This window comes from Vespula vulgaris, chromosome 22 (assembly GCF_905475345.1).
Source record: "Vespula vulgaris chromosome 22, iyVesVulg1.1, whole genome shotgun sequence".
Lineage (NCBI taxonomy): Eukaryota > Metazoa > Arthropoda > Insecta > Hymenoptera > Vespidae > Vespula > Vespula vulgaris.
The window spans coordinates 935,009-957,900 of NC_066607.1; the positions used below are offsets into that span (position 1 = coordinate 935,009).

Genomic DNA, 22,892 nt, shown 5'->3' on the forward strand with positions numbered 1-22,892 from the left:
GTCGGTAAGCTCTCGAATTACACTTTAGTATTATTTACGCGTAAATTTTATTTTATATAAGTAATCAGAGAAATTTTGCAATTGTTTTAAAACATCGTGGGTTTTTAACGTAATAAGTAATAAAAGACGGTTAACGTCGCAAATTTTATTGCATCGATGACGATATCGATAGATAAAGCACGATACATAAAATCTGTCCTTTTAAACGACAACAAACCCTACATGTTTAATTGTTAAAGCGATAGATGTTCTTCGTGTGAACATTTTTTTTTTTATAATAATCTTATGCCAAAAGTATTTGTAAATTATTGTGCATTATCTTTACCTATTATAGATTAATGCCTATTTATATATGATGTGTGTATATATATATATATTATATATATATATACTTATATAAGTATATATAATATATAAGTACATATATATATATATATATTTATATGTGTCCGTATATACATATATATTTAAATGTGCGAACAGTGTACATAAGTATTATCATTATTATTAAAGAAAGCGAAAAGATTTACTAGTAAAGGTATTTACTTCGTTTCAATCCGATCCTATTCTTATAATTTTATTAAATTTCAAAATAATTGAAACAATTGAAACAATTGAAGTAAACAAATATTCTATGATGTTGATAAAATGAAGTTACATGTTTAAGGAGAATAAAGATGTTAAAATAAAAAAATATGGAACAAAGGTACGAAGATAATGAAATAACCTTCGTGACGATCCGAGATAACGTTATATCGGATAAATATTATACTCTTTATCCTTGCCTCATAAGATTGAGATTTTCTGACGTTCCTAACGTAGCGTTGAAGAAAATCATGGACAGTATCTGACGCAATAAGATATTGAACAGTGAATCAAAATAATACACGAAGCATGAGATGGCATGAGTCACGATTAACTATCTCTTCGTGTTTAACAAAGAATGACGGTAAGTTTTTCGAAGAATTATTTTTATATATATTTAATTAGGATTATCATATTATTAATTAAAATAATTTCATTTAATGACGACAAATTTCTCTTCTATTCCTTGTTTATTTTGCTTGTTAAATTGATATGAACGTCGTATAATCAATATAGAAATTTGAAACGTACATTTAACTGGAATGATTATATACATAATCTATGATTATTCTCTAGAAAAATATGATAAAATATCTATGATATAGAAGTATAACGATATATCTTTTTGAATAATATTGTCATGATTTTGGAACAGTTTCAGCTGAAGCGTTCTAATTTTGTTGATTGCAAGATAATATTACATTGTATGTAATACATATACATATACATATACATATACATATACATATACATATACATATACATATATATATACATATACATATACATATACATATACATATACATATACATATACATATACATATACATATACATATACATATACATATACATATACATATATATATATATATATAAATCAGTAATGTGTAAATTAGGACAATTCGTTGTAACGCGCTATCTTTATCACAGTCTAATTGGAATTTCAGGTGGGTGATTTCCTATGGCCTTCTCTTTGAGGAAATTTTTTGACGTTTTGACCTTGACCCACAAGCTGGTCTATGAAAACGGACAGTGACCTCGATGAATCAGAAACGACCAAGAACCATGGCAAGGAGAGCCATGCGAACGTAAACGCCATTCTCGGCTTGCCTAAAATACGCAGCTCGAGGATCCATGTCGAATTCTGTACTAATCTCGAAGACACGTGGAAGGGGATGCATGACTACCATTTTCCTCTTGGCACGCGACATCAATTGCGGTGTCACTATGAAATGACCACAAACCTGGGAAAAAATTTACAACATTTTTATTACAATTCGTTATCACGTTTCATCGACAGAGTTCATTTGACAAATTCAGAACTACAGCGAGTTTTTTAATTGATGGTAGAGATGCTTGAACATGAAAAGTTCAAGTAGAAAATATAAAATAACATTTTTTCGTACGATCTTTGTTTTACATGGAGATCGATCTTTCTTGGATGATGCGAAGTACATATTTCTTTTTTTTATTTATAATCATCGGTTGTCTGGTTCCATACCATCAATTATGGAATGATACTGTATTTAAAAGACAATCAAACGATCGAATAATTCTGAAAGATTAATTCTTAAAGTCTGAAATATATATCTACGTTTTAAATACATTCATAAGTTTATCCGTTTGTTTTTTAAAAAATCCAATCAGTCTGACTCGTAATCAACTGGTTGTTATATATTGCATGCACAGCAATCAATAAAGATACGCGCACGCTTAGGGTGGTTAATGCTTGGTATCAGATTCATTAATATCTCTTATATTTCATACACGAGTAATATACGTCAGTACAAAAGTATTTCTGTACCTGTCGATATTCTTCCTGGGTTGCGAAACGTTCGCGTTGTATACGTGTCATATAAAGTACGTCCGTATCTGGCAATGCCTCTTCAAGAGTTTGAAACATTTCCTGGGAGACGCCACGCTTTGACACATAATTCATTACGTGCTCGGGCATTTCAAGTCCAGGTGGAGAAACGTATCGTAATTCTACGTTATACAAGGTCAGTAACCTGGAATGGAATTAATACGATAAATATTAATCGACAAATTGACGGATTATTGGAAGGTTTTTTAATTGGAAATGGATAGGAAACGAAAATTATATAAATCAACAAATTTTTATAAAAAAACGATCAACGATATAGATTACAAATATTGATTGTTCGACGATAAAAATATGAAAATGATATCTAAAAGAGATTAGAAAGATGCTTATTGTACCGAAATATATAGAATAAAAGGTGATAACTTTGTAACACAGATTTGTATATCCGATAATTTAGGATCGATGTAGATAGAGAATTAGATTTGATTGCATTAACCTGGCGAGAGAATGAACGGTTCTTCCATGTTTCAAATCGCCGACCATCGTAATCGTCATGCCGTTCACGGTACCAATTTCATCACGAATCGTGAAGATATCCAATAAGGCTTGAGTGGGATGTTCACCAACACCATCGCCAGCATTTATTAGGGGCTTTCTGCAGTGTTGAGATGCTCTCTATAAAATAGATAATATGTAGGATAGTTTATTCGTCACTAAGTATCTACTTATGTAATATTTCGAATATATGTGCTTACTGAAACTGCACCAGGTTCTGGATGTCGAACAACAACAACGTCTGCGTAACCAGCCATTACGGCTACAGAATCTATGACGAAAAAAGAATCATCGATTAGAACACTGTTATTAAAAAATAAAAAAGGAAAAGAGAGTAACGAACCTTCCAGAGTTTCTCCCTTTTTCACCGATGACGTAGTACCATCCATGTATATTACCTTCCCACCAAGTCGTTCCATCGCAGCTGCGAAACTACAGGAAGTTCTTGTACTGGCTTCGTAGAAAATAGAGGCCATAATTTTACCCTAGAGAAAATACTAAAACTTTAAAGACTCATAACTACTTTTGTGATAATACTTCGACATCACGATAGCAATAATTTTACTCTCAAGATGTGATCCAACATTCGTTCCTTTCGAATCGCGTTACGAAAGGTTTCGGCGAGATGGAAAACCTCTTTCAATTCGTCCTTATTGAAGATATCCGCCGAAAGAATGTGATGTCCGGTTAAGTTGCAGCTAACGTGACTCGATGCTGCTGATTGTACATGGAGATTCAAATTACTATCGCTTTTGTGACGTATGGAACTACTAAAAGACAATGGTGAAATTGTTCGTTGAACTCCGAATAGTTTCGGATGGTCAACGTCCGATGCGAAATGAACGTTCGATTTGTGACTGACTGGTTGTAATAACTGATTATAGCGTTCTGAGGAAAAATAAAATAAGTGGGTAAAGTAAAATCTGTAATATTATCGATTGTAATAGAAATTATTATCGATCAGATAATAATAGTCACGTTTTCTTACCTAACTGTTCTTCTTCCAATTCACCACTACGATCTTGCATATTAGGGGATAAAAGATTATCTAAACCTGATCCAGGTCTACTAACGTTCACATCGATCGTTGGTGCATAAACGATTGACGGATGTTTCATCTTCGTTTGAATCTCTCTGATATCCTGACCGAATCCTGGGTTAACCAAAACTTGTCCTTCAACGTAAGCCACTTCCCCTCTAAGAACAACTCTATGAACCGATCCACGGATTTTCATTCCTGCAAAGGGTGTCCATTGAGCTTTGCTAAAAGGCATAGCATCTGGTATGATCCATTCGTCATCGAGATCGACTTCAACATAAGTGTTCGGCTGATCTGGTATATTGAAGATCTTTTTTGGATTTCTATAAAACTTGTCGACCAGTGCCTGCAATATATATGTTCGTCTTTTTTATGTTACATTTAGATATTAAACAGAGAATATAAAATATAGCTTACATTTCATCCTAAACTTATTAATAAGATAATTGTAATGTCATGTGATAATATTAAGTATATAAATAAGTTCGGAGCTTTTACATATGATCAATTGTAATTTTATTTTACATTACTATTTTTTCTTGCTGCTTTGGAACGTTGAAGATCGACTTTACTCTTTTAAACGCATCATATAACTTTACCCTGCTTAAAAGGTAATTTAAAAAAAAAAAAAAAGAAAAAAAGAATATTAATTTTAAAATACTTAGAGTTACGAAACGAGCATATTAGTTCTTCATTTGGGAGTTTTCTTTTCGCGTTTCAGTTAAAGAAAAATATTACTGGGATTGCCGACATGATTTCTTTCGTTTTCGTTAAATATGTTGTGATCCATAAAACGTGCAAACAATGGTTTCAATAGTTTTTTCAGTTGCAATTTTGATTTTATTGATATAGAATGCAGTGGAATAGCGAAAAAAAATGAAAAATGTTGAATTTGATGGGATTTCAAAGGTATTCTTTTACATTTCAAACCGTTTTACATTTCAAAGGTATTTTTTACATTACTTTTGAGCGTTATTAACGATAAATAATTAATTTGAACGACGCGATTGAACGCAAAAGATCTTTTACCTGCAGTGAAACCAGACAAATGATTTTGTTGCACGACAATTCTTCTTTGGTCTGGGAAATTTTCTCTTATGCGGATTATTCCCCAGATCTTGCCCCCTCGAATTATCACCTTTTCCGATTTCTGCAACATCATCTGATTGATTCTTACTTCAAATCTCTCGAGGAAGTCAAAAAAATCATCATTGATTTTATTGGATCAAGACCACCATCTTTTTATCAAAATGGGATTTGCCATTTCTGTTCGAAAAGTGTGTGGGAAATAATGAGGACATGTTAATTAGAAAATTAACATGTTTTTTGTGATTTTGTAAATAACTAAAATCATATTAAATATCAAAATCGTACTAAAAACGCTCCGAACTTATTTGTAGACCAAATAAGATTATGACAGAGATACAATCGCAAAGATAATTAATGGAAAACAAAAAAAACAAAAAAAAAATATTGAGAAAATAGGTATATAAAAACATTACGGCTTTCGCGCTCCTTGCCAATGATACCTAATCGGATAAAGTTTCCTGGCTTATCGCAAAGAGAAAAGATATCGAAATAAAGCTTGTCGTTAGAAATACGATAAATATAACACGATAATTCACTCTTATAATAAGTTAGGAAATCTATATAGAACTTCTTGTTCTTTTTTGTTTTGCGTATATTCAAGCGCAAAAAATTTTCGATGGAAGGTTTCTACCATTTTTTCTAATCGTGGCAAATGATTTTTTGAACACTCACTTCCATTGTAAGTTTGCCTTCGTGTACGGCATTCAGTAACAATGGTAAAATTGTTTCCAAGCCTGGGAAACCTGGAGGTGCATTTTCGCTCGTTTTTTCTTGTACAGTATGAGGAGCTAAAACAAAAATCCAATCGTTATTCTTTTGTAAATCGAAAATTCAAATCAGACATAAAATCTTTGCATTTTTTTGTTTACCATGATCTGTTGCGAAGCAATCAATCGCATCTAAATTGTCCCATAATGCTTGTTGATCCTCTTTTGATACCAGAGAAGGGCGTACTTGACCCTTCTTTTCGCCTATACGTTTAAGATCGTCTTTACAGAGGAAAAGATGATGCGGACATACTTCGCAAGTAACTGCAAGACCCTGGACGAATATTTAAAGAAATATTACATTCTCTGTTTGATCGAACAAAGAAAATATGTAATATATGTATTTTTGAAGTACATATTATGTAAAAGTATAAACCTTCTCCTTGGCGGCAGCTATGATTTGAATTTCTTCTTTTCGAGCGACGTGACAAATATGAATTGGTCTATTGTGTAAATTGGCCAAAAGAAGAATGGCTGCCGTTGTTTGTCCCTCGGCGTGAACACATAAAGGATATTTCTTCGGCCAGCTTTGGAAATGCTATAAGCGAACGTGTGATATTAAACGTGACGTTAAAAGTGATGTTAATCCTTTTCGAGTTTAATTTAATATTTCTTATCCTTTTATATCTCGTTAGAGAATCAATGCGAAGTTAGATAAGAATGTTTTGAACGGTTGCAATCTTTGCTAATGATTTTTTCTTTTCTCTCTCTTGAATGTCCGGATTATAACATCGCAGCGACGGTATGATTAAAACGGGTTAACATTCTAAGTTACATGCTGTAACGGAATGTATTGTGCGATACGATAGATGCATGATAACGATAGATGTATTCGATCATGTACATAAGCGTTATCTGCAATGAGGAAAGTACTCACGTTTTTCCCCGTATGGGAGATTAGGACAAATGGATTAGAAGAGATGAGTAATCAACGAGTGTACTTATAGAATTGAAGGTCTCGACTTTACCTTTATCCAAACGGTTAGATCAATCAGACGAAGTGTCGTGAAGGTTTCGTTGAGGTACATCTTAAGACCTGCAGCGAGGGGAGCGATTTCTGGTGTTATAATATAGTTGTCCGCCGAGGCACCCACGAAAAGAGCATAATCGCATCGTGCACCGGCTATGGCACGCTGAATTGAAAAAATTAGAATTGAAATTAAAATAGAAATTATTAACTATCTCAAGAAGAAGTAGTATAATTTTATTGATTATATTATCGAAGTGCTTATCTTTGATGCAATTCTGGACAACTTCCGCTTTTATCGATTATATCGCGTGCCTTTCGATAACACACACGTTTTTAAAAGTGTGCAAATAAATTTGGCAAAGAGAAAGAACGTTTTATCAAAGGATAAGATGCAAATATTTACATTTTTTCGAACATATAAACGAGATCCGAGTATGCTACTGGTATTTCTTCTTCGTAGATTGATACATAACAAACGTTGTCACTTGTCTAACTCTTTTCAAATGGAGTTATATTAGATGATGTAAGGAGACGTAGTTTCAAACTTCATTCGCAAGGCCGAACGAAGTCCGCGAATCTTTCTTTGATTTTATTTTTAGCGCAGTAATACAAATGTGTATATTAATAATTTTTACATATCATTTATTATTTCAATACGCGTTATTTATCAAACAAACGCAGATACGCGGTGTGAGTTATGAATGCTTTTTTTTTTTTCGAACACCGGAAATATATACTTATATAAGAAAAAAAAAAAAAAAAAAAAAAAAACAATATGTACTTAGATCTGATAAAGAAGCTCCGTATATCGACAATTTTTTTCCTGTTTTCTTGCAGAAGTTTATTTGAGAGGAGTATAAGAGTAAGCTAAGAATATAAATAATATATCGTGACGATAACAATGAAATCGATTATGTAAAGGTCGCAAAGCGTTAATAAGATATAACAATCTCTTACTTCTTTTGCCAAGGCGAAGGTCTGATGATCGACGACAGCTGGATTGGTGTTGGGCATCGCTAATATCATAGTGATACCTCCAGCCAAAGCGGCGGCTGTACAAGAAGCGAAATCTTCTTTATGATTTGCACCAGGATCACGAGTGTGCACGTGCACGTCAATGAAACCGGGTAGCTTTATCATCCTTCGAGAGGACATGCAATCTGTGTGTGTCTTCATACGCGGTGCACGGCCACCCAATATTCTCATCGCCTGTTATAAAAATAGAGAGGGGTTAGCGTATCAAAACGCTATTCCGATCAGTATGTTCGCCGTTGACCTTGAGTCGCGTAGTACGATTCCATGCGACTGCATAACAAAGTCTCATGAGCTTTAAAAAATCGTAGGAATTTTGTTTATTTCAACGAGCCCTCGTTGCTATTTTCATCGTAAAATAGAAAGCGATTAGATATTGATAGAATTATGATACGCAATACATCATTAGTACGTACGACGTGCATCGTACTCCCATACTCGTACCATCATTTTTATCTCGCGAGATAACACAAAAGGCTAAAGAATGATTTAATATCGATTTTAAGAAATTTCTGCGAAAGTAGAGATCGACGTGTAATCGCTGAACTATGCGATTGGACTTTGATCGTTCGATACCTATATTTTGTAACGTTTGGATTATAATGACATATTACTTATACTCGGGTACTTATTTAAGTACTTCATAGATTAATTTTTAGTACGTGAGTCACCGTTCAACGTCGAACTTTTCGAAAATTTTGATTTAGATTTTATATGACGTAATTATTTCAACGTTCTTACCTCGACGAGAAGTTTAGCACATTTTACGTCCGTGACAAGAGGAACGGAGTAATCTACCGCTAATCTTCTAGTACGGTAGCCGTGTGTCATGAAGTTCGAGACACGCCTAGCGCCCCCGTTTCTCATTGGTAAATTAATAACGAGATCGAATTGCTTCTTCGAAAGGAAATCAGCGAGGTGTCGCAATTCGCTTGGACTCGAGTCTTCGTTAACGCCGATATTTTCGAAAGTCCATTGCACTGGTTCTATCTATAAAAGAGAATGTTAAAACGTTAAAATCATTAATTTTATATATGCCATAATAAATAAGATTCTAATATATTTTATTATTTTTATTCTATTATTCTAGATCGCTTAATCGTACGAGATAGATAGACGTGGGTAATAAGATTGGCCTTATCGAAAAGATAATCGCTATAAATAATATATATATATATATATATATATATATATATAAAACGATAAGTAAAAGAAAAATTGAACTAATGGTTAATACTTAATATATTTTAATGTCAATTGCTTAAATAATTTATTAGTTTGCCTTCTCGAATAAGTTCATTTTTCATTTCTTTAATCTCTTCAATAAAGATCCATATCATATGGATATATTTATTATACCAGTGGAATGCAAAATACTTATTAGTCTAATCCAAAAATTAATATAGATATAATCACATTTTGATAAGGGTTAAGGGAAAGATTAGATAATATTATTATTTTTATCTGTTGTAACTGGTAGGTATACCTGCACGTGACGTCAGGAAGCCTGTCAAGCCTTTAATCGTCAAACAGAGATATTTTAACTAATTATTGATCCTGTTATCCTGAGCCTTTTCTTTTATCATCGAACGTAAAATCTGTCTGATAAACTTTTAATTGATAAAAAGATAAACATGATAATGATTTCAGATAGAAATGGGTATACGTTTTCGATAGATGAATTTTTGATTTAATTTCAAACTAAAGATACTACGCTACTCCTCTTATCGACTTAATTTACGACGATGAGTATCATTTTATAATATCGAAAGAAATTTATAAATCTTATGAATTCACTCTTTAGCTATTGCTAATAAACCCTACTACAATGGCAACGTATTTAAACTTTTCATAAGAGGATCAATGTTATATGTCACGTCGCCACGACAGAGGAAACGTAAGGTAGGCGACATTTTTTACATTCTACGTGTTTGTCGATAACTGATAGTGAAGAGTCGATTAAAAACGTTCTCCTGGGTTGCTCGATAACGAGATAGCTATTTATCGGCGGGCGGCTGTCGCGGGGAGACTACTGTCTCACAGATCTTTGCGGAGTATCGAGTACAGATACCTTTCGCGTACGCGTACAATGATCGGTTTCAATGGCTGACATCGTTAAAGCTTACCTTGTATGGGTAATGCTGAAAATAAAAAAAACGACGGGAGTTATTTATCAAAAATAAAGGACACCACGAGTGCGATCGCGAAAAATAATCCTATCGTTGATCATACTTGTCGATCTTCTCCCTCCTTCCTCGAAGAAAATTATCGTTCAAGTAAAGCTATCGTCATCAGAAGGAGTTCGTTTGAGAAGAGACAATGGGTAACATCAAGTCAAGAAGATCGAGAAAAGATAAGAACAAGAAAGTAAAGGGTGACTACGATAGAAATCAATCTTCCGATATAGATGACTATGACGAGGATGAGGATAATGAAATGAAATGGTTGAGAAGAACTATAAGGAACGATCCACAATATTTTGTACTGAATAATCTTATGATGTGCGTGCAATTCTTTGAGAATTACGAAAAGTAAGCCAAATAGACATTTTTTTTCTTTTGTTTCTTCCTTGGAAGAGAGAAAGCGAAAGGTGTTTCACGATATCGTGATTTCTCGATTTTTTTTTTAAATGTTTTTTTTCGCACAGTGAATGGTATTTGAACTACGTAGAGATCGATAATGACAACGCAGAAAAAAGAAAATATTGAATTTTTTCATTTCGATCCGATTTCATCATTCTTAATCATCTATATACGATTCTACTTTAATTTTGTTATCGAAGAATATTTTTTTCGAAGCACTGTCGTCATCTTTGAAGGATTTTTAAGATTTATGGTCTTACGATAGTATTCGAAGTATATATATATTTTTTTTTTTGATAAAATGTACTAATATTAAAAGATATTCCGATAATACCTTAAGAAAGAACAGTATTAACAATTCATATGGATGATTAAATCGTTCCGTAGAAATGTATAAGATATAGACTTTGATCGCGCTTGTGTTACCCTCATCTTTATAAAACGGTCAAGTATTAATAGGTTTATCTATTATCGTATAATTTCGATATCTCAAATACTGATACGATAATTTGGGCCATAGAAGGTTATTGATGTACTCTTTATCGATCGTAATTCTTTCTTGACTATGTCATCTATATATTCCAAATCAAAGTCCTTGGCTATAATATAAAAATTAAATCAAGTGATATATCAAGTGATAATTAAATATCAATATCGAGAAATGTGATTTGTCTGCTCTCTCTTTTTTTCTTTTTTTTTTTTTTTTTTTCTATATCGACTTTGTTCTTTGGAAGAAAGAAAAAAACACGAATGAACGAGTTCCACGAATCATATTGATACGAATTGTTCTGGCTTGGATTAATCTAATCGACGATCAGTACGACGTATAAACAATACGGTCGTGATATTGCGATAGTTCGCGTAAAATTGTTCAGTTTAAATATCTTTTATAGCAAATAATTACTTTTAGGGATATCGCACGCATTAGGAAGGGTTTGGTGTCGTCTCGCGAGCCGGACATAAACGAACAACTGGCTCCTCATAAGCATGTCTTATTACCAGACGTTCTTCAGGAAGAAGTAGCAAGGAACGTTGGCTTTACTTCGTCGAGACAAACATTACGTCCAACCGTAGAACCGCTACAACCCGTTCGAATTTACGTTGTTCACGACAACATCGAGGTTATCGAGGAAGATGATCCAACTTATAGCCCTATGAACGATACTTCCATTTATAGTATGGTATTGAAACGAACCGAACATCGAGGTTGGTACAAGAAAGTTAATTTCGTTATTTTGCAATGTGAATTTACAAATTACTTATACGATATACTTGTCTGTTAGGATATGTAAAATTACAACTGCAGGAGGATACACCCCTATTGAAAAAAGTGATAGCGGAAGAAGAATCAAATGCGATGAAAAACGACGATGGTTTTTATAGTGACGGAGATAGCATGTACGGTCCAAAATATGCACGAAATACAGGCGTAGTTCTAGATAGACAATCCAAAAATTCCCGGTCTTCGAAATACAGTCATAATAATTCCTTGCCTAATCTTTACGACGAAGATACTATGTACGAAAAACGAGAAAGACTTTCTCAAGAGAACATCTACGGATCGGGCTGTTCTCACAATCGAACCAAAGTCGATTCGGATAATTACAAGGTAGATTCTTTGATCGAGGAAAGATCCTATCGAGTTCCCGAACCACCTCCGAGAAACGGTTATTCGAATCGTGGTGGTCATCATTCGAGAACCAGACCTTATAATAAAACGAAACTTTATTCGAATTTTAGTCGAGCCAGTAGCATCAGTTCTGGTTACAAATCCGGGAATTATGTAGTCGACAGCGACAGCGATTGTAGCTGTAATCATACTTGTAACCTCTCACGGAGTTGCGACGATTTATACAGTAGCGCCGATGCATCGAAGAATATGGAAACCGTATATTTTCAAGAAGATTCCGATATAAGTCAAATACCACGGAAGTGTTTCAAAAAGATCACGTACACCAGCGAGGGAAAGATATACGATCCCCTCGAAGAAAGAAAATATCCGATGAACAACAAGCAGAAAAGAATACGACAGGTTCTTAGACGTTACAATTACAACGTCTTTTATGTCAGCAGTCTTTACTTTATGAGGCACTTTTTCGGAGTCTTCGTTCATCAGCTAATCGACGTTTTTGGCTTCGATCACGAAGCGGTGGAAGATATGAAACCGGAGGGTTGTATTATTTATTATGACAAGGTCATAATCTCTCACGCAGCGAAACTCACCATGGTGGAACCTTACGAGATCATACCAAGTATTTGGTCGCAATGGCCCGATGATGCTAAAGAATGGTTGATTCGTCCTCGTAGCACCTGGCCCAACGACGACGATCTTGGGAAAATAAGAGATTTGGGATGTTACATAGTACCGGAAGGATTTTCACCGAAGAAGGGTATAAATACTTATCAAAATATTGAGTGGCTATTGACGTTTCCTGCTGCTGAACGATATTTGGAGACTTGTATGACATCCGCTCAAATACATGTGTATTTGATGGCACTGATGCTGCACAAAACTTTTATAAGGCCGGTATTCGATTCTATGTTCGGCCTTACGACAGCTCACATCAGGAATAGACTTTTCTGGATGATAGAAGAGAATGACAGACCCAGCAAGTGGCCAAATAATCGGACTGGCGAGTGCCTCGTTAAATTTTTGGAATCCATGTATTTTTACATCAGTCAGAACGATCCGACTCTATCGGATTATTTTATCAGAGACAGGAATCTCTTTCAAAAAATACCCAGCGAACATCTCTTACACACGCAGAAGCAGATCAAACGAATTCTTGAGAATCCAATAATGTACGTTTTCCATGCGATGGAGAACGTGAAATACACTCACCAATTCTTTCCTAAGATTAATTTTGAGGTACTTTTAAACATTCTTACTGCCAATGCTTTGACGTTGATCAACCCGGCCCTTGCCGGATATGTTCATAAACCTATGTCCAAGTCAAACGAGGACGAGTATAATACGTCAAAGAGCAGTAAACATATATACACGGATACCCGACCTGGTGGTTTTTGGGTTAACGCCAGAAACGTGAGCCGGAACGAGGATGAACAGAAAATCTATGCAAATAGACCGACGGTGACTAACAAAACCTTGATAAATCCGCGTAAAGCAACGGATTCGGTTATCGAAATTTCGGTAGGCATTTTTCTACAGTGTGAATATTTTTCTTTATCGTTCGCTATTTATTATTTTCTAACAAAACACATTTCATTGACTTTTCTCAGGTACGATGTGGCGATTTGGATGGCATAAGGCTCTGCGCATTATTGGACTTCTTTATCAGTCACTTCATTAAAATGGGCGAACGTTTTCATCAATACCGTGCTATCCAACAAAAGATGATGTATTTAGATCAGGCAGATCGACTCTCTATTCTTCTTAGCGAATATCCAAGGTACAAGGAGGATGCTAAAGCGTATCGCGATAAAATTAAGACTCTTAGAAAGCGGCAAGATTACAAACCGGGCGAAAATGTCCCACAACAAAAGCCGATGAAAAATATCGAAGAACCAATTTTTACCATGCCGTTGAAAAATCGTTTTAACAAAGAATCTCTAGACACATTATCACCCATTGCGAACGAAACGATGCAGTCGGACAACAAAGATCATACATATGATTCAGCGTCCGTGACGAAAGCAATGATTGAGGAGAGACCGCGGACTCCTCCTTCAGCCAGAATAAATAGAGCAGTGACACCGACTCCTCCAATACCTGTACCAACGGAGCAAATATCCAGTCCGACAAGACGAGTACCTAATCCAATAGACCAAATATCCAATCCGACTAAGCGAGTAGCTAGTCCAATAGACAAAGTGTCCAGTCCGACTAGTCGAGTACCTAGTCCAGTAAACAAAATAGCCAGTCCAACTAGAGAAGTATCTTCTTCGACAAAGAAAGCTCAAAATGATCGGGAAAGTTTAAACTCGTCGATGACATTAAGGGATAAAAAAGAAACATCGACGCCTAGAGTCGTATCGCTTGTAGAAAATGAAAACGATTCGTTCTTGTCCGAGACAACTTATATCTAAACTAGTTTGAATTCTCTTTAAAACAGTGTTCCTACATATATGTATACCTAGTGTTAAATAGTTAAAGGACTAAAGAAAAGTAAACGAAAACGAAAACGTATTTGAAATTGATGCGAGCTCTTATTTGATATTTATTGTTTTTAGATTATTTTATAAAATACGTGCGTTTCAACGAAGGACAAATACTCGACGTACTTTTCGATATTTGAGATAACAGTTACGATAAAGCAGATTCGGTGCAGCATTAATTGTATAAAGTATCATTTTAATTCGGATGTAATAGAAGTAAGACAACTTGCTGTAATTAATTCTGTATTATTTTAATAATCAAAGAAGTAAAAATAGAAAGTAATAACTTGAATTTTTAATAAAAAGATTGTTTCGATAAGAAGTAATGATTTAGTGATAAAATATGAAGACCTTCACGTGTATGATTGAGTATTCGTAACAATTATCACGAAATGAAATACGTTTATAAAACTTCTACATACATCAGAATTAAAAAAGCAATCTTTGTTATGACCACGATCAGAATTTATATATATATACACACACACACGATATATATATTTGTATGTATGTATGTATATATATATAGTAGTATGTGTATATATATATACATACATATATATAAGTATATATATACGATATATATATACAAGATGTAAATAAATATTTTTCATTTATTATTAAAGGATAAGATTAATCATAAACACTAATATAATATAAATTTTTTATCTACATACCTCGACCCCGTGTTCAGTATAAAAGTCAGCTGTGCCCATGCTAGCGTACAACTTGTAACCCATTTTGTGAAGACTTCTAATAGCAGGTAATAATTCCATTTTATGCTGCAATAATTCGTTTACTATCAGTCATACTTTTTTTTTTATATTTCTCTATGCAAGATATACGAAATATTATAAACTTACTTTAAAACTTCCTATTGACAGTAAGATTCCTTTCTGCGGGATATGGAAACCAGTACTCATCATTCCTTTAAGATAAGCCTCATAACGATTCTCTCCGAAGCAAGCAACTTCTCCTGTTGATACCATTTCAACACCCAACATAACATCGGCACCTATGGACCGCATAAAATAAAGAAAAAATATAAGCATATCGTAATTCATTCTGATTAAAAATACTTCTTGGCGTCAATATTGACCTGCGAGACGTGAGAATGAAAACTGTGGAACTTTTACACCGACTTTTCCGCATCCAGCTAAAACGTCAACAGGATCGATTGATTCACCGATTATTAATCGCGTAGCCATAGCGACAAAATCGTGATCCAAGGTTTTTGAAACGAAAGGAAACGATCTTGAGACTCGTACGTTGCATTCTATAACTTTCAACTCATTGTCCTAATGAAAAATAAACGAGTTTTTAATGAATAATATTAAAAAGGATATACAGACTACATATTACAATTTGATTACCTTAGCGATTAATTGCATGTTAAAGGGACCAGTTACTCCCAAAGACGCAGCAATGGCTTTGGAGATGGATTTGATTTTCGTCAGAGTTTCTGAATTGATATCTTGTGGTGGAGTTACGAGAGTGGCATCACCTGAATGTACACCAGCGTTTTCGACGTGTTCGGAAACAGCCATGCAAAGAATCACGCCATCGTAAGCAACAGCATCGACATCGATCTCCTTTGCTTCCAGAATGAACTTGGATATCACAACAGGATGTTCTTTACTGACCTCGCTGGCACTTTTTAAATAAGATTCGAGATCTTGATTGGAGTGTGCAACGTTCATAGCAGCCCCGCTTAAAACGTAAGATGGCCGTACCAGACAAGGATAACCAACTTCTTCGCAAAATTCAATGGCAGATTTAAGATTAGTTAACTCCTTCCATCTTGGTTGTGAAATTCCTATTCCATCCAACATACGAGAAAATTTGAAACGATTTTCTGCACCGTCCACGGATTCCGGTGATGTTCCAAGTATTCTAGCTTGTTGTCTGTGAAGATTCATAGCTATATTATTTGGCAATTGTCCACCCATGGACAAAATGATTCCTTCTGGACACTCGTAATCGTATATGTCCATTACTACTTCAAACGAGATCTCTTCGAAATATAGACGATCACTCATGTCATAATCTGTACTTACTGTCTCCGGATTATAATTTACCATAATAGTTTTACGATCCAAATTTCGAAGTTCGCGCAGACAACTTACAGCGCACCAATCGAATTCTACGGAACTACCGATTCTATATACTCCAGATCCTAGAAAAATTCATGTAATCAATAAAATTGATAAGTAAAGGAAAAATAATAATTTATAAATATATTCTTACCTATAACCATTGTATAACCACCAGGAAATTCTACATCATGCGTAGTACCATTGTACGTCAAATAAAGATAATTCGTAGTCGCTGGCCATTCCGCAGCAACCGTATCTATCTGTTTAACCATAGGTCTGATATTACTCTCTTGTCTTTGTATGCGTACAGCTAATTCAGAGCTCTTCACTACGGTGGCTATTTGTTTATCGGAAAATCCAATTTGCTTTGCACGTAATAACACATCGTGTGACAATTTCGTATGATCGATACTCTCCAAAACTGAATAGTAATCGATAATGTTCTTCATTTTTTGAAGGAACCAACGATCTATCTTGGTGAGTTCGTAAAGCCGATCTAAAGAGTACCCAGCTTTTATAGATGCAGCCAGAACAAACATTCTCTTGTCCGTTGGTTTTTCTAATTCTTCGTCGTTGACAAATTTGATGTACGGATCGAAACCGTTCACATTTTCGTCGACCATTCTCAAAGCCTTTTGGAAGGCTTCCTCGAACTTGCGACCAATCGCCATTACTTCTCCCACGCTTTTCATTGAACTACCGATCTAAAAGGAAACAACCAAACATATTATGATATAATATGATATTTTGATGGTTTATACAAAAAGAAAAAAAAAAGAATTCAATAATATACAAGACAAGTAAAGAATGATGAGAAAACGAACCTTCGTACTGACTCTGTGGAATTTACTGAGATCCCACCTCGGTATTTTCACAACGCAATAATCCAAACTAGGCTCAAAACAAGCGGTTGTTTGTCCAGTGACCGAATTGCGAATATCTGGCAAAGGAATACCCAGTGCCAACTTGGCAGCTACATAAGCAAGAGGATAACCGGTTGCTTTACTAGCCAAAGCAGAACTTCTCGATAGCCTAGCGTTCACTTCAATGATGTAATACTCCTCGGTGTTCGGATTCAAAGCATATTGAATATTACATTCTCCTACGATTCCAAAATGTCTTATCACGTTGATAGCCGTGGTTCGAAGCATGTTGTATTCTCGATTCGATAGGGTTTGACTTGGTGCCACAACGATGGATTCTCCCGTGTGAATTCCAAGAGGATCGACGTTTTCCATATTACAAACAGTGATACAATTGTCGTAAGCGTCTCGTACAACTTCATACTCGACTTCTTTCCAACCCTTCAAAGATTTGTCTATGATCAATTGATTGGAATGAGCAAGAGCCTGTTGAGCTAGAGTTTTTAATTCTTCTTTTGTATTTGCGAATCCTGAGCCAAGGCCACCGAGAGAAAATGCCGCTCTTGCCATGACAGGGTAACCGAGTTTCTCCGCCGCTTCTAAAGCCTTGTTTAAAAACATACATATTCAACGAATCAGTTTTCTTATTAAAAATTATATGCGATCAAATATTGTTTATTATATAAATTTACCTCTTGAATGGAATATACTGCCGCACTTGGTGCGACTTTTTCGTGTATCTCACCGATACGTTCTGCGAATATCTTTCTGTCTTCCGTCTGTATGATAGATTCGATTGGTGTGCCTAAAATTTTAATATTGTACTTCTCGAAGACGCCGGATTTTTCTAATTCTACGCCACAGTTGAGTGCAGTTTGTCCGCCAAAAGTTAAGAGTACACCGTCCGGTCTTTCTGAACGTATTACCTATAAATAATAAATGATCCCTTTAACGAATTAATAACAAACACACAAGATTTAAGGATAAACGTATTTTCACTCACTTGTTCAACGTATTCTGGAATAATCGGTAAGAAGTAAACCTTATCGGCCATCCCTTTGGTAGTTTGCACAGTTGCAATATTAGGATTGATGAGAAGCGTTTGAATGCATTCTTCTTGCAATGCTTTAATCGCTTGAGATCCAGAATAATCGAATTCACCAGCTTGACCGATGCTAAGGCCTCCAGATCCCAAAATAAGTACTTTCTTTGGACGAAATTCGCCGATCGATTTAGACGGCTCAAATTTCAATTTCTGAATAAGTCTATCTTTCACAGCTATTTGGGGATGACCGTTCATGTTCTCTATTACCGCCTCCAAAAAGATATCGAAAAGACATTCTAAATCTTGTGGACCGGCATTATGTTCCGGATGGAATTGTACCGAAAAATATGGTAACGTCGAATGAACGATACCTTCGTTGCTTTTATCATTTGTATTTGTGAAAAGTGCTTCCCAATCGTTAGGTAATTGACTCGCGTCTACAGCAAATCCATGATTTTGCGAAGTCATATAGCAACGTCCTGTTCCATGATGCGTTGCAGGTTGATTATGTCCTCGATTACCATAACTACGGGTATATGCAAATGATAACATGGTGTTAAAAAGAAAATCACAGTTCATTGTAAATGTATTTTACGTTGGATCGTGACAACCTTTAACTTTATAAAACGTTACGACGCAACAGGTGGATTCAACATACCTCATTTTATAAGTTGTACAACCAGCGGCGATCGAAAGCAATTGGTGACCCAAACATATACCAAAAATTGGTCTTTTTTTCGTATTCGTTAGGACCGATGAAAGATTCTCGATGGTAGTTTTGCACATACTTGGATCACCGGGTCCATTGCTTAAGAACAGACCGTCGTATTCGGCCGTTTTCAAGTCGTAATTCCATGGGACAACGTCCACTCGGGCACCTCGATTTAATAAACGTCTCAATTGATTGTATTTTAATCCACAATCGACGACGCATATACGAGGCGATCCATTAGGATTGTACGTCCTTGGTGATACCTAAAGTATAATCGTATATCAGGGACTTTATTTAAAAAAAAAAAAAAAAAAAAAAAAAAAAAAAAAAAAAAAAAAAAAACAATTGAAAAATGAGAAAGATTCGAACACTTACACGAGAAACCTCTGCAACGAGATTTCTTTTATTGGGATCTGTCAATGGTGATTGAAGAGGCGAAATACTGGAAAAAGGGGGCTGTCCTAAGACAATTCTACCCAATATAGAGCCCTTCTCACGAATAATCTTTGTAAGGGCTCTAGTATCGATTTCGTATATACCTGGAACAATTTGTTCTTCCAACCATTGCGAAAGATTTTTTGTTTGACCCCAATGACTCGGTGTCTCGCAAATTTCTCCGACTATGAGACCGGCCGCCCAAATTCGATCTGATTCGAACCAACTATAATTGAATAGAATTCTTATTAGATATATCTATAACGATCGATCGATGATTACGAAATGTTATCATTGAAAAGGATTTGACAATTCTACTTCTAGCGCGGTTCTTTACGTAAAAATACGATAAGAACATAAACGTAAGCGAGTAGAATATAAGTTTAAAAATAGTGTCACTGATAACGATGTAACTAAGCAATATCAATAATATGATGACGATGGAATAATATTTATTTATTTTTTTGAATGACATGCATGAAAACACGCACTCACACTTACTATGGTATACCGTATTCGTCCTTTTCATCTCCGAAGATACCATAATTACCCACAAGAGGATAAGTAAGTACCAGAATTTGAGCATGGTAAGAAGGGTCAGTTAACGACTCAGGATAACCCACCATACCGGTCTGAAATACTAAAAAGCGTATTCGTTAAATATACATGAGTTACATGAGAATTTCTAGTTCGCTTCACAACTCACAGAACAATTGTCTTTCTAAAGTGTTTTTAAAGTGAAAACAATTTGGAATTAATGGTAGAGTGATAGAATCGATCCATTTATGGTTATCGATCTATCATCGAAAAATTAAATATACATTAACTTAATAAATAGCCATTACTCGATCGATTTCATAGGGTTCAATGTTAGTTCGAATTTTTATCGGCAAGAAACCCTCGTAATTACGTTATCGTGGATGTTGTGAAAGAAGATACAAAAAAAAAAGAAAGAAAGAAAAACAAAACAAAGCAAAAAAAAAAAAACAAAAATAAAAAAAGAGGTAAAGTACGAATTTTACTGTGTTGAACTGTGTACGTTCTATTTTTTCTCTCTCTCCGAATGATATTCATCGTTAAAAGTTATTTCCAATGATTCCAAAGGCAATTATCAAGACGATTAGTTTGATCGCACCAACGAAGACAAAGCTACGAAGTCCACGTGCTCTTGTTCTTTATTCATTTCGAATAGGCGCTTTATTCACATTGCCGGCTATGAAAGAGTCTCGTCGGAATCGATAACAAACATTATCGAGTCGTGGTTACAAAGCACGAACGACATTGAATTTTTCGCAAATCAAAGTTCTCAAAGAGATGAGGATGAAAGAGAGAAAAAAAGAAAAAGAAAAAAAGAAATCCAAATTATTTCGAGAAAGCGGATATAAGCGATGTTTTTACGTTGTCGCGGAAAAAGCGTTTGAATTTATTCGTAGAAATAAAGAAAATCAGAAAAGGCACGTGTCAGAAAAACTCACCGATTTCACCGTCGACGGATATATCGGCACCAAAGCGTCTTCCTGGGAACACAGTGCCATCCTCTAACAAGAGATAAGCATTGAAATTCTCTGAAATCTTTGACGCGTGTTTGGACATTTTGTTAAAGCGCAGAAAAAAAAAACGTATACACGTGTATCACTATTGGACGCACGTTCACGTACCGCGGTAGAATGCTCTCTTCGAGCTACGAGAATATACTTAAGCAAGTTACCGGCAAATACGTACCGGAAACACTGTGGACGTGTTAGAAACGAACGCGAGCGCCATCTTATTCTGGCCACGAATCATCATCCATGTGACCAAATCATTCGAAAGATTCCGATTACGCGTGCGTCCTACGAGACAAGGATCTACGAGGGAGTTTTGAACCGGATTCCTCGATTTCAATCGATACTATGAACGTTATAATAATAATATGATGCGGCCGAGCATTCATTTAACTTAAATAGACATTCCTCCGTTCTATTGAGTTAATCTAAAAGTCTGGACGGCTTAATGGTACAAATTAGTTAGAATCTTCGACTGAACTCTAAGGACCGGTTAACTTTCTCTCTTTTCTACGGTATTGATTCTTTTTTTTTTCCTTTGAATATTGAAAGGCATATTTTACTGGAGTAACGATCAATCTTTTATTAAATGTATTGGGAAATGTATAATGATAAATAACTTTAATCGTCCGGATTATTTATTAAAATAATATTTTTCCGAACAAATATTAATCCGTTCTATATTTCTAACTGTCCTAAAGTTTCTTTTTTAACATAAACAATAGTAATTATCGTAGAACGTAGAGATTGAACGCAGAGATAAAAAAAAAACATGTTTGTTAGCGTAAAAATAAAATGTCCTTAGGAAAATGATATATTTCCATTTTCAAACGAAAGATTAATCGAACAATTAATTGAAACAATCTTCGAAACGTTCATCGAATAATGCTCTTTTGAAAAAATAATGCTATGTTTGTGTTAAAAACAAACAAAGAAAATTAATTAAGAACAAAAAATCTACTGTTGTTTCAAAGCCTTGCATTGATTCACGAATTCGTTGTCGTCGAGATATTTAAATGTTCCGATTTAAAAATGTCACCCTATATATTATTGCGCGCCGCACGCCCATGAGAGCAAGTATTTGATCGCACTATCAGAACTCAAAGGCTCTAATAAAAATAACAATTTATTCTAAGGTTAACGTTCGCACGTTCAAAGTCGTCCAATGCCCGACGTTGTCTCCCTCCTCTATTTCTTGTACATAGAGACCACGCTTTTCTATTTCTAGATGCTATTCTTTTCGTTTCTCCTGTTAATATACCGGGTGATACCGAATCTTATAACAATATATGTATACAGGGTGTGTCCCAGTTTCTTTTTCTCCACGTAAAACTTTGCTAACATATTCTATAAGTAAAAGAAAGAAAAAGAAAAAACAATTATATACACATAGACACTTAAATGGTTCATTAAATAGGTATTACATATTCTGACATTATACTGCAAATTATACTGACAATTGAATTTATTTTTTTCTATTGTTTTAATAGAGCTTTTGATATCATTTAATTGATTTTGTCGTTAATCTAATGCTTGAAGAATATTATTTTTAAACTGTTCTATTATATTTGTAATATTGATAAGGATTGATATATTTTTTGTAAGAAAGGATAAAGAATTGCTTTTTTCCTCGA

The 22,892-nt window shown here is 34.8% G+C and overlaps 2 protein-coding genes across 2 annotated transcripts; one reads left to right on the plus strand and one right to left on the minus strand.

Moving 5' to 3' along the window:
- Nucleotides 1–130: 130 nt before the first annotated feature.
- LOC127071604 (CAD protein) lies at nucleotides 131–21,415 on the minus strand. Its single transcript, XM_051011077.1, has 25 exons — nucleotides 21,190–21,415; nucleotides 20,216–20,354; nucleotides 19,655–19,940; nucleotides 19,226–19,542; nucleotides 18,526–19,093; nucleotides 18,215–18,448; nucleotides 17,484–18,128; nucleotides 16,811–17,363; nucleotides 15,937–16,739; nucleotides 15,663–15,861; nucleotides 15,427–15,578; nucleotides 15,241–15,345; nucleotides 8,607–8,855; nucleotides 7,791–8,042; nucleotides 6,832–6,996; nucleotides 6,240–6,401; nucleotides 5,966–6,137; nucleotides 5,769–5,884; nucleotides 3,957–4,353; nucleotides 3,534–3,856; nucleotides 3,312–3,453; nucleotides 3,169–3,239; nucleotides 2,910–3,088; nucleotides 2,393–2,597; nucleotides 131–1,832 (listed from the first exon to the last, which is right to left on the minus strand). Exons 1-25 carry the CDS (start codon nucleotides 21,305–21,307, stop codon nucleotides 1,635–1,637), a joined length of 6,750 nt encoding a protein of 2,249 aa, XP_050867034.1. The 5' UTR covers nucleotides 21,308–21,415; the 3' UTR covers nucleotides 131–1,634.
- LOC127071608 (uncharacterized) lies at nucleotides 9,858–14,889 on the plus strand. The gene is made up of 4 exons (XM_051011095.1): nucleotides 9,858–10,396; nucleotides 11,358–11,653; nucleotides 11,731–13,598; nucleotides 13,688–14,889. The coding sequence occupies exons 1-4, from the start codon at nucleotides 10,185–10,187 to the stop codon at nucleotides 14,492–14,494; spliced, it is 3,183 nt and encodes a 1,060-aa protein (XP_050867052.1). The 5' UTR covers nucleotides 9,858–10,184; the 3' UTR covers nucleotides 14,495–14,889.
- Nucleotides 21,416–22,892: the final 1,477 nt, after the last annotated feature.

Excerpts from the sequence above, each read along its gene's own strand:
- LOC127071608 (XM_051011095.1), top strand. The coding sequence starts at position 10,185 with ATGGGTAACATCAAGTCAAGAAGATCGAGAAAAGATAAGAACAAGAAA. Across the intron at positions 10,397-11,357 it reads TTCTTTGAGAATTACGAAAA|GGATATCGCACGCATTAGGA; the intron begins GTAAGCCAAATA and ends AATTACTTTTAG. Across the intron at positions 11,654-11,730 it reads GAAACGAACCGAACATCGAG|GATATGTAAAATTACAACTG; the intron begins GTTGGTACAAGA and ends CTTGTCTGTTAG.
- LOC127071604 (XM_051011077.1), bottom strand. The coding sequence starts at position 21,307 with ATGTCCAAACACGCGTCAAAGATTTCAGAGAATTTCAATGCTTATCTC. Across the intron at positions 6,997-7,790 it reads CCTTCGCCTTGGCAAAAGAA|CGTGCCATAGCCGGTGCACG; the intron begins GTAAGAGATTGT and ends TTTTCAATTCAG. Across the intron at positions 3,454-3,533 it reads TGTTGGATCACATCTTGAGA|GGTAAAATTATGGCCTCTAT; the intron begins GTAAAATTATTG and ends TATTTTCTCTAG.